The sequence below is a fragment of the Nicotiana tabacum genome, chromosome 3 (genome assembly GCF_000715075.1).
Source record: "Nicotiana tabacum cultivar K326 chromosome 3, ASM71507v2, whole genome shotgun sequence".
Classification (NCBI taxonomy): domain Eukaryota; kingdom Viridiplantae; phylum Streptophyta; class Magnoliopsida; order Solanales; family Solanaceae; genus Nicotiana; species Nicotiana tabacum.
Window position 1 is genome coordinate 74,649,742 of NC_134082.1, and position 16,296 is coordinate 74,666,037.

The window sequence follows — 16,296 nt, forward strand, 5'->3', positions numbered from 1 at the left end:
TCTTCCAAATCGATTGTAAGTCAATTTTAACTCGTCTTCAATCATTAACATCTTTTCACATGATTTCAACTCAAAATCAATGATTTTCATGGGGGAAATTGGGTGTTTTGGGTAGAACCTAGGTTTTTCAAAAATTGGGGATTTGGACCTCAATTTGAGGTCCGATTTCAAAACAAATCATATATTTGGGTTCATGGGGGAATGGGTAATCTGGTTTTGGTTCGAACCTCGGGTTTTGACCATGTGGGCCTAGGGGCGATTTTTGACTTTTTGGGTAAAACTTTAGAAAACTCATTTTCATGCATTTGAATTGATTCATTTAGCATTTATTGATGTAATTAAGTAACTTGTGGCTAGATACGAGTGAACTGGTGATGGAATCAAGGGGTAAAGTGATAGTTGAGATGTGAATTGTGTTCGAGGCATCGAGGTAAGTATTTGGTCTAACCTTAGCTTGAGGGGTTAGGAGTCGAGTCCTATTTGCTATGTGGTATTTGTCGAGTACGACGTATAGGCATGGTGACGAGTATCTATACGTTGGTGTCAATCATGCTCGTGAGTCTTATATTATGACTATTATGGCTTCGTTGTATTATTCATGCTTTGATGATGATTTCTATTGGTGGGCAAAGTTTGTGAAAGTAATTGAGACAATTGAACATTGAGGAGCGTTGGCTCAAGTTGTACAATGAAATGTGAAAATATAAGTGGAAATTGAACCTTTTAGAGCATTGGCTCAAAGTTGTGAAGTGAGTTGTTAAGTAAAAGTGAAAAAGGGAAGAGAGTCATTATATTATCTCCCTTGCTGGGAATTTGTTGTTTTTGATGTTATCTCCCTAGCCGGGATATTGATGCTTCTTTTGATGTTATTCCCTTGCCGGGACTTGATTGTTGAACTATTGTTCCCTTGCTGGGATTCTTATTGTAATTTCATTTATTCCCTTGCCCTATTATTTTTGATTATTGTTTGGGTGAGGAAGAGTGTTAAAGCACGAAGGGTGATGTCGTGTATTGTTTTAGTGAGAGAGTGTTAAAGCACGAAGGGTGATGCCGTGTATGATTTGTGAGGAAAGAGTGTAAAGCACGAAGGGTGATGCCGTGCCGCACGATGTACCATTCCGTGCCGATTATATTAATAATATGGTGAGGACGAGAGGAAAAGCACGAAGGGTGATGCCGTGCACATTTTCATTACTTGATTGCTTTGGTGAGGATGAGAGTAAAAGCACGAAGGGTGATGCCATGCACTTATTGATTTCTGGTTCTTTGTTGATATCTGAGATATATTGTTTCTTTCAATTACCTGTTGTCTTTCTATTCTGAATTGATATCTCCCCCGCGGCATGCTACCCCTCCCATATTTGACGGTTTATTTCTGTTTTTCTGTTCCGCTGTATATAGTTGAATTGCACAAGTTGTTTGGTAGTCTGGTCTTAGCCTCGTCACTACTTCGCCGAGGTTAGGCAAGGCACTTACCAGCACATAGGGTCGGTTTTGCTGATACTACACTCCGCCCTATGGGTAGATCCTAGAGCAGCTTTTGGATCGTAGATTGGGTAGCTACCTTCAGTCCACGCGAAGATCCAAGGTAGACCTGCAGGCGTCCGCAGGCCCTGACGTCTCCCTCTATCCCTTTATACATGTTTCATTTCCTTTATTCAGAAACAGTGTATCGTTTATTTTTCGGATTTTATATGTAGTAAATCTTAGATCGTCTGTGACACTTTGACAACAGTTCTGGGTGGTTAATGCTTAAATAGTTGTATTAGTTACATGTTCAGATATTTTTTTGCTTTTCTTCCGCTTATTTTAAATTTCCGCTATTTACACATTATTGCTTTATAACTGTTAAAGAGTATAAAAAGGGTAAAAAGGTTACTTATTCAATAATTGGCTTGCCTAGCTCACACTAGTAGGCGCCATCACGACTCTCGAGGGTAGAAAATCCGGGTCGTGACAGACATGAGCTTCGCATTTGTCGCAAATGTGATATCTGTAGCTGATAACTTTGGACTTAGACGAGATTTTTCATTTATTCTCCCATTTTTCAAAACCTAAACTTGAAGAGGCAATTTTCCAAACGCTAGTTCTTCCCCAAATCATAAGTAAATGATTCTTATCTCATTTATTTCAATTTTTTACTTCTTTTTACAAGATTCATCCTAGAATCTAGGGTTTTTCATGGTGGAATTGGGAATTTTTGGGTAGAACTTAGGAATTTCGAAATTTGGGGATTTAGACCTCAATTTGAGGTCGGATTCCAAAACCAATTGTATATCCGGGCTCGTGGGTGAATGGGTAATTGAGTTTTGGTCCGAATTTTGGGTTTTGACTAAGCGGGCCGGGGTCGGTTTTTTTTTTATCTTTTTGGGAAAAATGTTGGAAAACCTATAATTATGCATTGGAATTGATTTCTTTATCGATAATTGATGTTATTAAGTTAATTATGACTAGATACGTGTGGATTGGAGGTGGAATCGAGAGGTAAAGCAGTAGTTGAGCTTTGAATTACCCGTTGGTTTGAGGTAGGTGTTTGGTCTAACTTTGACTTGAGGGATTAGGGACCCCCGACTTGATTGCTATGTGAAATTCCATGTGCGGCATATAAGTGACGAGTACATATGCGCCGCCAAATTATTTGTTTAGCCTATTCCCTTCCGCATTCCCAATATATATATTATCTTTCTATTTTAACTGTTTCATGCTTATTGATGCTTCCATATCTAATTTCTTCCTTTTAGATGTTGTTTTATTTATTGAAGGTATTAGTTATTCCGTAGTTTCATTGTGTTACATTATTAGTTAAGCTGGTTTACCGGTGTTTCATAGTATATTTCGGTTGGTCTCGATGTGCAGAAATAACAGAGTGAGGTTTCATGATTGTATAGTCTTCTGTTTGACTTGGTTTGAGGTTTATATATTGTGGAGGGTTTTTGAGCTAAATTGTAAAAATTTCTATTCTTATTGTGTGATTGGTACTGATATGGTAGGATCGGGTTGCACGCCGCAATAGAAGGAATAAGGGTGAAATATGAATGTCTAATGGGATCGGGTTGTGCGCCGCAACAAGGAGTAATAAGGGTGGACAGGTGGAATCGGGTTACACGTTGCAACAGGAAGAATAAGAGTGATATATTGAGGAGTAATAAAGGTGGAATGGTGGTATCGGGTTGCACGCCGCAACATGAGTACTAAGGGTGAATGTTCATATTGTTATTGATTATATGGTGGGATCAGGATACACGCCACATCAGTTTGTTGTTTATGTATTCTTCCTCTACTGTGATTTTATTCTGTAACATTGTAATTCTCTTAAGTATTGGTTATAGCTGAGTACTGGCAAGATAATTGAGTTCCGTATTTATTTTACTGTAAGTTACTGTTCCATTTCGTTCCGTACTTCCTTTTACTTTATTATCAACTGTATGCAGGTTATATTGTAAATGCCTCGCTGTAACCGCGTCACTATCTCGTCGAGGTTAGGCTCGGCACTCACCAGTACATGGTGTCGGTTGTACTGATACTGCACTCTGCACTTTCTGTACAGATTTTGGAGCTGGTTGTGGATGATCGAGAGGTCGGTTGTAGGCATTCATCTAGGAGACCTAAGGTAGTCTTACAGGCGTCCGTAGGATCTGGCGTCCCCTCCTATATTCTACATTTCTATTTTATTTTCTTTCGAGGCAGATATACTTTTCTTTCAGACCAATACTTGTAGATATTCATAGAATGTCGTGGGTTGTGACACCAATTTCTGGGTGGTAACTATTTCGGTTTTGTTAATAGAAAAAGGATAATCAATTAATTATGTACTTCCGCTTTTATTTCTGTTGATTTAGTTTTGTTAAATTTTAATTGTAAAAATTAAAGGAAAAAGGTAAATAGAACTCTAACGTTGGCTTGCCTAGCAAGTGCGATGTTAGGCGCCATCACAGTCCCGAAGGTGGAAAATTTCTGATCGTGACACTTCCATATACTACAACATTAGCAACTCATCGTATCAGGTCCATAAGCTATAAAATCTTATGGTGCACAATAATGTCTCATTGAGACATATCCTGTAACATCTCAAAACAATAATGTGTACACCATTATGAGAAACAGGAAATCATTAATGTATATCAGAAACGAGAAGTTTTATTGTGTGTCTCACACAACTTACATTAGTTGTGTGAGGCTCCTTTTTCTCTCATAAATTTATGGACCCCAAATATTACTATTCTGGGTTTACAAAATCTGGGTCCACAAAATTGTGAGACAAAAAAATGCCTCATACAACTAGTGTCAGTTGTATGAGACACAAAATAAAATTTTCCATCAGAAACTAATAAATGAGATCAGAGTGTCAAAATATCATAAATACAACCAAGACTCATTCTATGTACATGTTCTTTAAATATCTTTGGCTGTAAATCTTTCGTTAACGGATCTGCAATCATGAGATCTATTCCAATATGCTCAAGTGACATTCTTTGTTTCTGAACTTCCTCCTTGATGGTAAATTACGTTAATTCCATATGCATGGCACCTTTGGAGTACTTATCATTCTTGGAGAAGAATACTTCTGCAGAATTATCACAATAAACTTTCATCGGCTTGGTAATTGTGTCGACAACCCCAAGTCCTAAAATAAAGTTTCGCAGCCATAATGCATGAATTGTGGCTTCAAAACATGCCACAAATTCTGCTTCCACATGGATGTAGCAATGACAGATTATTTTGGCACTCTTCCATGATATTGCTCCTTCAGCTAATTAGAACAACTAACCAAACGTGGATTTTCTAGTGTCAATACATCCAGCGAAATCTGAATCCGAGTATCCAACAACTTCCAAATGCTTGGATCTCCTATACATGAACATGTAATCCTTCGTTCCTTTCGGGTACCTCAAGACTTTCTTTGCAGCTTTCCAGTGATCAATTCCTGGGTTACAATGATATCTTCCCAGCATTTCGACTGTAAAATTAATATCGAGTCTTGTGCAAGTCTGAGTATACATCAGACTACCAACAATAGAAGATTAAGGAATCAATTCCATTTTTTTTTGTTCTACATCATTTTTGCGGCATTGCATGATACTAAATTTGTCCCCCTTTTGAATTGGAACAATTCATGTTGAACAGTTATTCGTGCTAAATATCTCTAGAACTCGTTCGATATAGCCTTTCTGAGAGAATCCCAATAATCTTTGTGATCTATCACGGAATATTTCAATTCCTATCACATAGGATGCCTCACCCATATCTTTAATTTCAAAATTCTTAGAAATAAAATCTTTAGTCTCACGCAATATGCCTAAATCATTAGTAGCAAGTAGGATATCATCAACGTATAAGACTAAAAATATAAACTTGATCCTTATATTTTGGTATATACACCGATTAACGGTATTTTTCACAAATTCAAAAGATGTTATGGTATCATTAAACTTTATATACCATTGTCGTGAGGCTTGTTTAAGTCCATATATTGACTTCTTCAGTTTACACACCATTTGACCTTTTCCTTTAGTTTCGAAACCCTCTAGTTGGTCCATATAAACTTCCTCCTCGAGGTCTCCATTAAGAAAGAGAGTTTTCACATCCATTTGGTGTAACTCTAAATCATAATGAGCTACCAAAGCTATAATAATTCCTAACGAGTCTTTCTTTGAGACCGGTGAAAAGGTCTCTTTATAATCAATGCCTCCTTTTTGAGTATAACCCTTGGCAACAAGTCTGACTTTGTATCGTTCAATATTGCCATTTGAATCACGTTTGGTCTTAAAGACCCATCTACACCCGATTCTTTTAAAACTTTCTGGCAATTCAATGAGATCCCAGACTTTATTGTATTCCATGGATTTTAACTCTTCTTTCATGGTATCAATCCATTTGTCAGACTCATTACTTTCTATGGCCTGTAAAAATGAAACCGGATCCTTATTAAAACCAATGTCAAAATCCAACTCTTGCAAATAAACCACGTAATCATTCGAAATAACCGATTTTCTAACTCTTTGGGATTTTCTTAATGGCATTTCTTGTGGTTCATTTGTGTCAGATATTTGTGAGTTAGTTTCTTCATGAAGTGTTTCATCCAAATGTTGCTCGGTGTTCTCAAAGTGTTCTTCATCAACTTGAACAATATTTTGTATTTGTGTGGAAGTAGGCACATTCGTGGATAATAGAATATTGACCCTAACCTCTTTTATTTTCATACTTTATTTTTTAACACTCCGACTAACTTCATCATTCTCGATGAATCTTGCATTACCGGTTTCAATAATTCTCGAACTATGGTTTGGACAGTAAAATGATACCCTTGAGATTTCTCTAGGTAACCAATAAAGTAATCACTTACTGTTCGAGAATCTAATTTCTTTTCTTGTAGATTATAAACTCTACCTTCCGCTGTGCAATCCCAAACATGCAGGTGCCTTAAACTAGGTTTTCTTCCTGTCCACAGTTCAAAGGGGATCTTTGGAATTGCCTTAATAGGAACCCTATTTAATAAATATATGGCAGTTTTAAGAGCATACATCCACAATGATTTGGGTAATGAGGAATTACTCATCATACTCCTAACCATATCCATAAGTGTTCAATTACGCCTTTCCGTAACACTATTTTGTTGAGTTGTTCCTGGCATAGTATATTGTGCACTTATGCCACATTCCTCGAGGAACTTTGCAAATGGATCTGGACATTGTCCTGATTCATTATATTTTTCATAATATTCACCACCTCTATCTGGCCTAATGATTTTCAACTTTTTATATAATTGTCTTACAACCTCATTAACAAACACTTTGAGAGATTTATTGCTTGAGATTTTTCTTTCAGCAAATAGATGTATCCATAATGTGAAAATTCATCGATAAAAGTGATAAAATATTTTTTTCCACCAAAAGATGGAGCATCAAAGGGTCTACAAATATCAGTGTGTATAATTTCAAGAAGCCGGGTGCTTCTTGTGGAACCTTTCTTACTATGTTTGGTTTGCTTTCCCTTAATGCAATACAAACATATATTAAGATCAGTAAAATTTAGATTCGGAAGAATCTCATTTTTTACTAATCTTTCTAACCTTTCTTTGGATATATGACCCAAACGTCTATGCCACAAGTAAGCAGAACTTTCATCTAGTGAACGACGTTTAATTCCAACATTATGTTGAAAGTAAGAAGGGATTCAGAAAAATCACATACTCGACACATTATTTGTATTAACGTCCCTTTTGCCTAGGGACGCTACAATTCTGTTACACCCCGTAAGTTTAAAAACCTTGATATCATTATATATATATATGGGCCATTTTGAGTGGAACTATTTTTGCAAAGAAAAAAAATGGTTTGAAAAATATGATTTTATATAGTTATTAATATTACTACTTCCGAATATGTTTTAAATTATACACATAATATAAAAAAGTTTACGAGATTTTTTTTATTGTAATGATATAAATTATTTTTGCACAAAGAAGGTTATCTTTTTACTATTTTAACAATTAAGCGTACGTGAATTTTTACTCTTTATATAAGATTAGAAAAATTATAAATTGAGAAAATGTATGTATTTTTACATGGAAGTTTTAATGAAATAACAGCGTATGAATTTATTTTACATGGTACCACATGACTGTAATAGTATGGTGTATAAAGTGTATTAAAAATAAGTAAAATTTTAAGTAATTTGAGACAATTCTTAATTATACGGGTAATTGGTTAATTACCGAGTAGCAGGATATTACCTAATTAATTAATTAATTAATGTAATTGGGTAAGGTTGGATAATCTCAAACGTGGCAGCTAGCCACAATCTAAAACTGTGACTCATGGTCACGTTTGATAAGGTGGCAATAATATTTCTCACTTTCCAGCATATAGATTCCACATATGAAGTAAGACTTCTAGGTGCAGTAATGATCACTTGTTGTTTCTGGCAGTGGCTGGCGTTACTTTCAAAACAATTTTTCATTCTTAGCGGGTTATATGCATCCTATTGAAATTCTACAATCCACATTGACTACTGCAATTTCAGTTTAATGCAAAGGAAATGAAGTGTTGCTACTTGAGGAATACCGGAATAGTTTAATCTTAGGTATAGCTCATCTTCTTTTATCACTTTCAATGATCATACTGTGGTAACCACATATACCACATGCGTATGGAGGTCTATGCCAGCTTTAGAGGCGAGCCTACATCATATTGTCTATAGAGGTCTAACTAGGACATGATGAAACTATCTTAGGTGACATTCTCTCATTTTATCCTCCATGTGTGTTAATACGATACAAACAAAACGAACAAATGCACAACTTTCATAAATGACTCGAAGTGTTAGAGGTGTGCGTTCATTTGCGTATCACTTATTCGATAAAAGTCTTTTCCTGAGTTTAAAAGAATGGTCAATTAATTCCAAGTATATATATTACTGAATTCATTCCTTTACATATTAGCATGTCTTTTTTACTTGTATTCATGGAAACCAACAAGTAAGCTCGGTGTTCTAAACTTTAGTTTAAAAAAAATAAAATAAGAGAGAAAAGGATATGTCTTAATGGAGTTACTTTAATTCATATATAAATCATAACAAAGACAGATAAATGGTCACATGACTAACATCTGAGGACATAAAATGAAAATGCAAAAGTGATTTGTCATATCCCTCTGCCTCTATGTTATCTCTATATGCACAACTTTTATTCTTATAAATACATGATCTTCTGAAATTTAGAATTGCATCTTTTATATGTTTTTTTTTGCCCTTATCCCCTTATTTATGCATTTAAAATTTGTAAGACAAATTGATAGCTTTTGTCATAATTTTGCTATATTCTTCACATTCTTCCAATAAGTTAAAACAATGCTGTGACAGGAACTGGAACCCTCTGTATGGGTATATTTGGATTTGAAGGCAATATGTATCTAGGTGTTTATAAGAGAGAATGAGTATAATAGATAAATATATTGCCAAGCATCTAAGAATGATTGGTGTATTAGGTTGAATTGGATCAATAGATGGCTAAGTTCCTTTGAAGGCAATCATGAAAGATCTTATTAACGTATTTTATATGCATTTCATGCATTTATACATGCACATTGACCCATTGACCCATGACCAGATGACATTATATACGCGTATATATATATGCATATGGGTTATGGGAAAGGCTATGGCATTATATACGCACCACCACCTGATCAACTGGTATACGTTGATGATTTGCCCATAGTGGCCGAGATGATATGATGTGATGCCCTCAGAGGCTTGATGATGTTATGAACACATGTACCTATGCATGACATGACATACATACGCATATGCATGACACTATGAGTATTTCATTATTTACAGAGTTATTCCAGTTCTGAAAATGAAGTTTGTTCTCAGACAGGTTCTTTTATTTCTATGGTTTGCCAGTTGATGTGATTTCAGATATATAAATTTCCTTGTTGCAAGATAACAGAAAATGCATGGCTGATAAAGAAAATTTTTTTACATGTGCATTATAATATTGGTAAATTTTCTAAGGAAAAATGAATATTAATACAAACCATAACTGTGTGGACTAGAGCATTGAGAAGCTATAACTACGGAAATGTATGACCTAAAAGCCATGCTATTCAAGTTCAAAAAGCATTTTAAATTTATGATTCAAATGCAGTTTATAGTTCATATTAGTAATTATAATGTTTTTTACTAAATTTCTATTTTCGTATCCTAATTCACCAACATATTAATAGAAAAGTGTCATCTACCACTTTGTCATTTATGCTTGCTATTTAATGTTGCCCTCGTTAAGACTAATCCCATTGGAAGTTGAGACTCTTGTGAAACCTGTATTAAAGCTGTAAAGAGCCAGTGAAGTAAGGCGAGTTTTGCCTATTCTTCTCTTAGCTTCAAGGCTATATTGATCGCGCCAAGTTTCCATGTCTTTAATTAATGTTGACTTATTGTTATATTTTAGTTCTGCCTTACATATTCAGTACATTATTCGTACTGACGTTCTTTTGTTGAGGACGCTGCATTCATGCTTGTAGGTATAGATAATCAATTTGATGAGCCCTCATAGTAGACGAGATTGACATTAAGCAAAGGATCGGTAAGACTCCACCTCATTCGGAGTGCAGCGGAGTATGTGAGTCATCGTGTCAGAGCCGGTACCCTGTCCATTTGATGTCAAATAATCTTAGAAGATTTGTAGACAGAGGTTCATTTTGTACAGTATGTCAGAGGCCTTGACGGCTCATATGTATTCATATTTTAAGAACGATAGTTTATTGATACAGTGTTGTCCACTTATAGTTATACATTACGAGTTGTGACCATGTTGGCCCATGAGAGTTATAAAAAAAGAAAAAAAGAGTTATAGAGTGGTTCGCTCGGGCCAGTACGACATTGGGTGCCAGCTACGCCTCCCCAGGTTTGGGGCGTGACACTTATATAAATTAAAACATTCATTTTCAAATTTTAAATCAAATCCAGAAACATCAAGTCTTGAAAGAGAAATCAAATTCCTAGAAACTGAAGGTACATAAAGAGTCTGTAATAGATCAAGATGACGTTCAGTCTCCATGATCAAACAATAAGTCCCTATGCCTTCAATTGGAGCCTTCATACGATTTTTCATGAACAAGAAATGCTTATTTGAATTTGTAGTTTGGATCGTAAGGAATCCCTGCAACATAGTAGATGTATGAGCAGTTGCACCAGAATCAAGCTACCAAGTATTATTAGGAACTTCTACTAAATTTGATTCGAAACATACAAAATCACTAATTGTACCTTTCTTTTCGAATCAAGCTTTACGTTTCATTCAATCTTTTTGATAGTGTTCTTCCTTGTTACAGAAACGACACGTATCTGTCTTATGTTCCTTGTTAGCATTATGTGGAGCTTTAGCAGGTGCTTTTGTCTTCTTGAACTTGTTGGCCTTCACTTTAAGTCTTTTACCATCTCCTTGACCCATGAGGTTAATTGAATGACTCTATTGTTTCTTAAGTCTTGACTCCTCCTGAGTAAGCATACTGGACAATTCACTAACATTTCGCTTACCCTTAATAATGTTATAGTTAATTTGAAAAGGTTCATACTCAGGAGGCAATGAGTTCAGAATAAACTGAATCAAGAAGGAGTCATCAACTTTCATCCCCAAGGTCTGAAGTCTTGATGCAATGTCAGTCATCTCAATAATATGATTTTGCATACTACGCGACCCATCAGACTTCATGGTCGTGAATTCAGCCATTAGTGTACCAGCGAGAGACTTATCTACGGAGCAAAAACATTCTTCCACAAACTTCAGGTATTCCATGGCACTTTCTATTTGTGAATAGTACTCTTAATGTTGTTGGCAATACTCATTCGCATAAACATAAGGTTCAGCCGGTTAAAGTGTTCCCATGCTTTATGAAAAGACTTCTCATCCGCACTGCTTGAATCATTAATGACAGTGGGCTTATCATTCAGCAGAGCCAAGTCATGATCCATCACACCTAAGTGGAACTGGACTTGTTCATGCCATTCAAAGAAATTCAGCTCATTGAACACAGTAACAGACGAAGCATGTGAATGAAGATGAATTGCTACAAAATAGATAATACATGCTCACAAATCCATATGGATTCAACAAAACAGTAAAGCATATCGCAATTCTCCTTTGAGTAAATACTACGACACACTATCATAATTTAAATGCCATTTAGTCTTTAATAGGTAATTAAATATTTTTAACCAAATATATATGCCATCTTTGGACAGACAATATATATTTGACTAAAGAATATTAATTTTACCTCATCATATTCACTATACATAGAATAACGGATTCATCTATGGGTAAATCTTTTAGTTTTAGCAATACTGAAAATTAATTTATCCATTTATTTTTAATTATAGGCATTTCATTAGTTTTATGGATAAACTATAATTTTATGCATGCGTAATTTCTTAAACATACTAGTTTGATCACTTTGATGACTAACAAACTATATAAACATAAATGCATACATAAAATATTTTATGCATGTGAATATTTTAAACAATCTAGTTTGATCACTTTGGTGACTAACAAACTATATGAACATTAGGACATGCATAAATATAAATATTATGTATATATATTTTAAACATTCTAGTTTGTTCACTTTAGTGATTAACAAACTACATAACTTTAAACGAATACATTAGTTATTGCATAATACTAATATAAGAACCATATCACAATTATACATTACGTGGGATTCATGTGCAACTGTTAAAGTTTGTACAATCCATGGACTTTTAGCAAAGAAACCTAATTACTTTAATGGTCAAATAACAAAGAAGTATAACATTACAGCCCAAAACATAATGGACGAAAACTTAAGCTAAACATCTCCACAGCAAATACATAGTAGGGCAAGACACAAACTAAATTACCATTCTTTCTAATAAAATCATAATTAGGTGAGATAATTAATAACCTAATTCTTTAAACATTATAGAATCCTATAGACCATGACTTCGTTCATTCATCACCAGCGCCGCTTTTTAAATCGTAGGATTTTTCATACAACCCTACTTTATTGTATTAGTAAGAAAATACCAAATTCAATGCACATGTTAAATTAAAAGCAATCAATGAAAGAACATTAATTGGTCAGATCTTTAAGCCCAAAGTGGTAATGCTTAAGCTTATACAAAATTCAACGCAAAACTTGATAAATCAATGGGTTAAACTATTAGTTCTATTATTGCCATGCTTCCAACTTTAACAAGAAGAATTATCTTATACGAATCTCATAAAATTGATTCTCGATAATTAATCTGAAGCGATTTCATAAAGAAGATTATTAGTTCAAGCAAATCAGGTTCTGATACCATATGTAAGCATAAACTTTAATTTATGCCAGGATCTTGAACATGATATTCTTACACAAAAATCGTTACAGAAAAATATACCTGAAGCGGAAGCCATCATCGTGAAGCGGAAACATTAATTGAAATTGGTTTCTCGCTCCTTGCCCTAGCTTTCGTTACTTCCGCTTTAGTGATGGAAAAGAGAATAGAAAAATACGGTAACCCTAATGGGTAGGATAGGACCAATTTATAGAGGTTTTCATTTAATCAGGTACGTCCATCAACTACCATCAACTAACTGATCGGATGTAAGATATTTGCTCATTAACTAACTGATCGGACGTATGAGATTTGCTCAACTAACTGATCCCACCATATCTAGAGTTGCATGTTATGCATTGCCGTATACCAAGATTTGTTCATTCTGTTATATATATATATATATATATATATATATATATATATATATATATATATGGGTAAAACGGGGCTCATGGTACATCTCGATCCCCGACATGATAAACCAAGCTCGAGACATGATAACAAGGGGCCAAAATCAAGGTAAAGGTCTCATCAAGTTCGGACTACGGGGGCATGACGCCTATCCTCGAGAATATCGGGGTCATGGTTCAGGATCGATCCCAGCCCTAAACGAATTCGAAGAACATTATTGGGAAACCAAGAACGGCCGACAGAAGGCCGTGATATACGTGACTAGCCGGATATCACAGCGGGAATCTCGGCACGTATCGATGGGGAACCGACATTCGATTAATCAAAAGATTTTTTACCTTTTATAGAGTTGTACCTATAATGGGACTCCCCTACTATATAAAGGGGGCCTAATAATTCATAACACATAATGTAACACGTATTACAAGGAAATATATTATTATTTTTGTTTGTTGTTAGCTCTATATCTTATTCATCACTGCTGTCCATTTCAATCCCGGATTGAGGGTGAATATTTCACTGAGACTCGAACTATCCTCCGTGTTTGGTATGAATTCATCTTATCTTCATTTATTCAATCTAACTCAATTTATTGCTTTGTATCAAATTAATCCGAGTATCCTTAAAACCACTTACAAATTCAATTGTTATCCGATTTTGAGGGTAAACAGTTTGGCACCCACCATGGGGCTAAGGATAATAATGTCTATTTAATACAAACTTCTATAACACATCCTATTTTACCCTTGTTCTTTGGAGTATCTTTGATTTCATGTTAAAATTTGAAATGTCAAACTCCCAGTCTGTCCCTCTAAATGTGTATGGTGAATCCGGACACCATGGCAAGAACAACAATGTAGCACCCGATAACAAGGTGCCCCCATTGACCTCAACATAGTTCCAATCGCGGACCCGATCAACTCTAGATCGCATGTGGCCATTAATGCGAATTTGCCTACCGATCCTAAAAATAACATCCGTAAGGAAGTCCGATCGGTTGCGCAAAATACGCACGGCGGCGAAGATGATGGGATAAACTTGCGGGTGATCTTCGAAATGCTACAGGCTCAACATATAGTAATAGCCAAGCTCCAGAACCTAAGCCGCGTCTCAAGTAGGATTGAGCCCGAGCCGTCCGGAAAGTCATTCACAAAAATGAATTGGTTATGGAGAGGCCGAACAAAAACGAATTGGGAGACAACCCTGGGATCATAAAATTGCTCGAGGAGCCGACAAAATAGGTAGAATTGGGAGAAAAGAAAATCGAAGCCAATGATAAAAATGTGGAACCTACAATTCAAGGGTCGACCAAATCCATGGAGCGACGCCGATATTAAAGGGCCTGGACTCCAAGAAGTTTGTTCCAAAAAATTTTCCTTCAAGCGCAGCTCCAAAGCCGATCCCTAAGAAGTTTTGCATGCCCAATATTCCTATGTACAATGGAACAACTGACCCAAACGAGCATGTGACCTCCTACACGTGCGCCATTAAAGAGAACAACTTGGAAGATGATGAGATCGAGTCTTTCCTGCTGAAAAAGTTCGGGGAAACTCGATCGAAGAGAGCTATGATATGGTATCACAACCAACCTCCTAATTATATTGACTGGTTTGCTATGCTTGTAGATTCCTTTATAAAAGCACACGCCAGGGCTATCAAGGTCGAGACCAGGAAGTCAGACCTTTTCAAAATGAAACAAAGGGATAATGAGATGCTCTGAGAATTCGTGTCCCGGTTTCAAATGGAACGGATGGACCTGCCTTCAATCACGGATGATTGGGCCGTTCAGGCCTTCACCCAAGGATGCAATGTTCGAAGCTCGTTGGCTTTACAGTAATTGAAACAAAATATAGTAGAATATCTAACTGTTACTTGGACCGACAAGCATAGCCGGTATCAATCAAAAATTACGGTCGAAAATGATCAGCTTAGGGCGCCTTCCGGGTTCGTTTATCCCATTGGAGCCGTCGGTAGTGTCAAGAGAGACGTTGATCGTGAACAAAGATCAAATAGGTATCAGTATCAACCATACAATGGAGATCGAAGAGGTAGTGGGTCTGGGCGAAACCCTGTGAGAAGTGAAAGGAGAAGCGATCATGGTCAAAATAACCAGGGACTCATGAGAAAAAACAATTTCGACACGGCCATCGGGCCTAAGGAAGTGCCAAGGTTATCGAAGTACAACTTTAACGTCGATGTCGTCGCCATCGTATCTGCCATCGGACGTATCAAAGACAACAAATGACCTCGACTTTTATAGTCCAATCCATCCTAAAGGGATCCTAACCTGATGTGCAAATATCATGGCACTCATAGCCACAGAACAGAGAATTGCCAACAATTAAGAGAAAAAGTAGCCCATATTCAACAACGGACACCTCCGAGAGTTCTTGAGCGATTGAGCCAAGAATCATTTCAGGAATAGAGATTCTAATAAACATATCGAGCAGGAAGAACCTTAGCACATCATTAACATGGTCTTAGCACATCATTAACATGGTCATTAGTGGGGTCGACATTCCTCGAGAGTCGATGCTAAAGCGCACCAAAGTATCCATCACAAGGGAAAAATGAACTCGGGATTACGTGCTAGAGGGAACCTTATCTTTCAACGACGAGGACGCGAAAGGAACAGTGCAGCCCTAGAACGATGCATTGGTAATATCTGTACTCATAAATAAATCTCTAGTTAAGCGTGTGTTAATTGATCCAGGTAGTTCAGCCAACATCATCAGATCGAGGGTCGTGGAATAGCTCGGTCTACAAGATTAAATCGCGTCTAAGTCCGAGTTCTAAATGGATCCAACATGACATGTGAAACCACTAAAGGGGAGATAACACTATAGTGAATGCCGATGGGACCATTTAGGAAGTCAAATTCTATGTAATCGAAGGAGATATGAGGTACAATGCTCTGTTTGTGGAGCCATGGATCCACAACATGAGGGAAGTACCCGACTCTACACAAAGTGTTGAAATTCCCAATGCCAGTAGGGATTAAAACAATCTACGGAGAAC

General features: G+C 36.3%; 1 protein-coding gene across 1 annotated transcript; it reads right to left on the reverse strand.

The window, feature by feature from the left end:
• Positions 1–4,502: 4,502 nt before the first annotated feature.
• On the reverse strand, positions 4,503–4,952 carry LOC142176465 (secreted RxLR effector protein 161-like). Its single transcript, XM_075244314.1, has 2 exons — positions 4,769–4,952; positions 4,503–4,684 (listed from the first exon to the last, which is right to left on the reverse strand). Exons 1-2 carry the CDS (start codon positions 4,950–4,952, stop codon positions 4,503–4,505), a joined length of 366 nt encoding a protein of 121 aa, XP_075100415.1.
• Between the last annotated feature and the right edge of the window lie 11,344 nt (positions 4,953–16,296).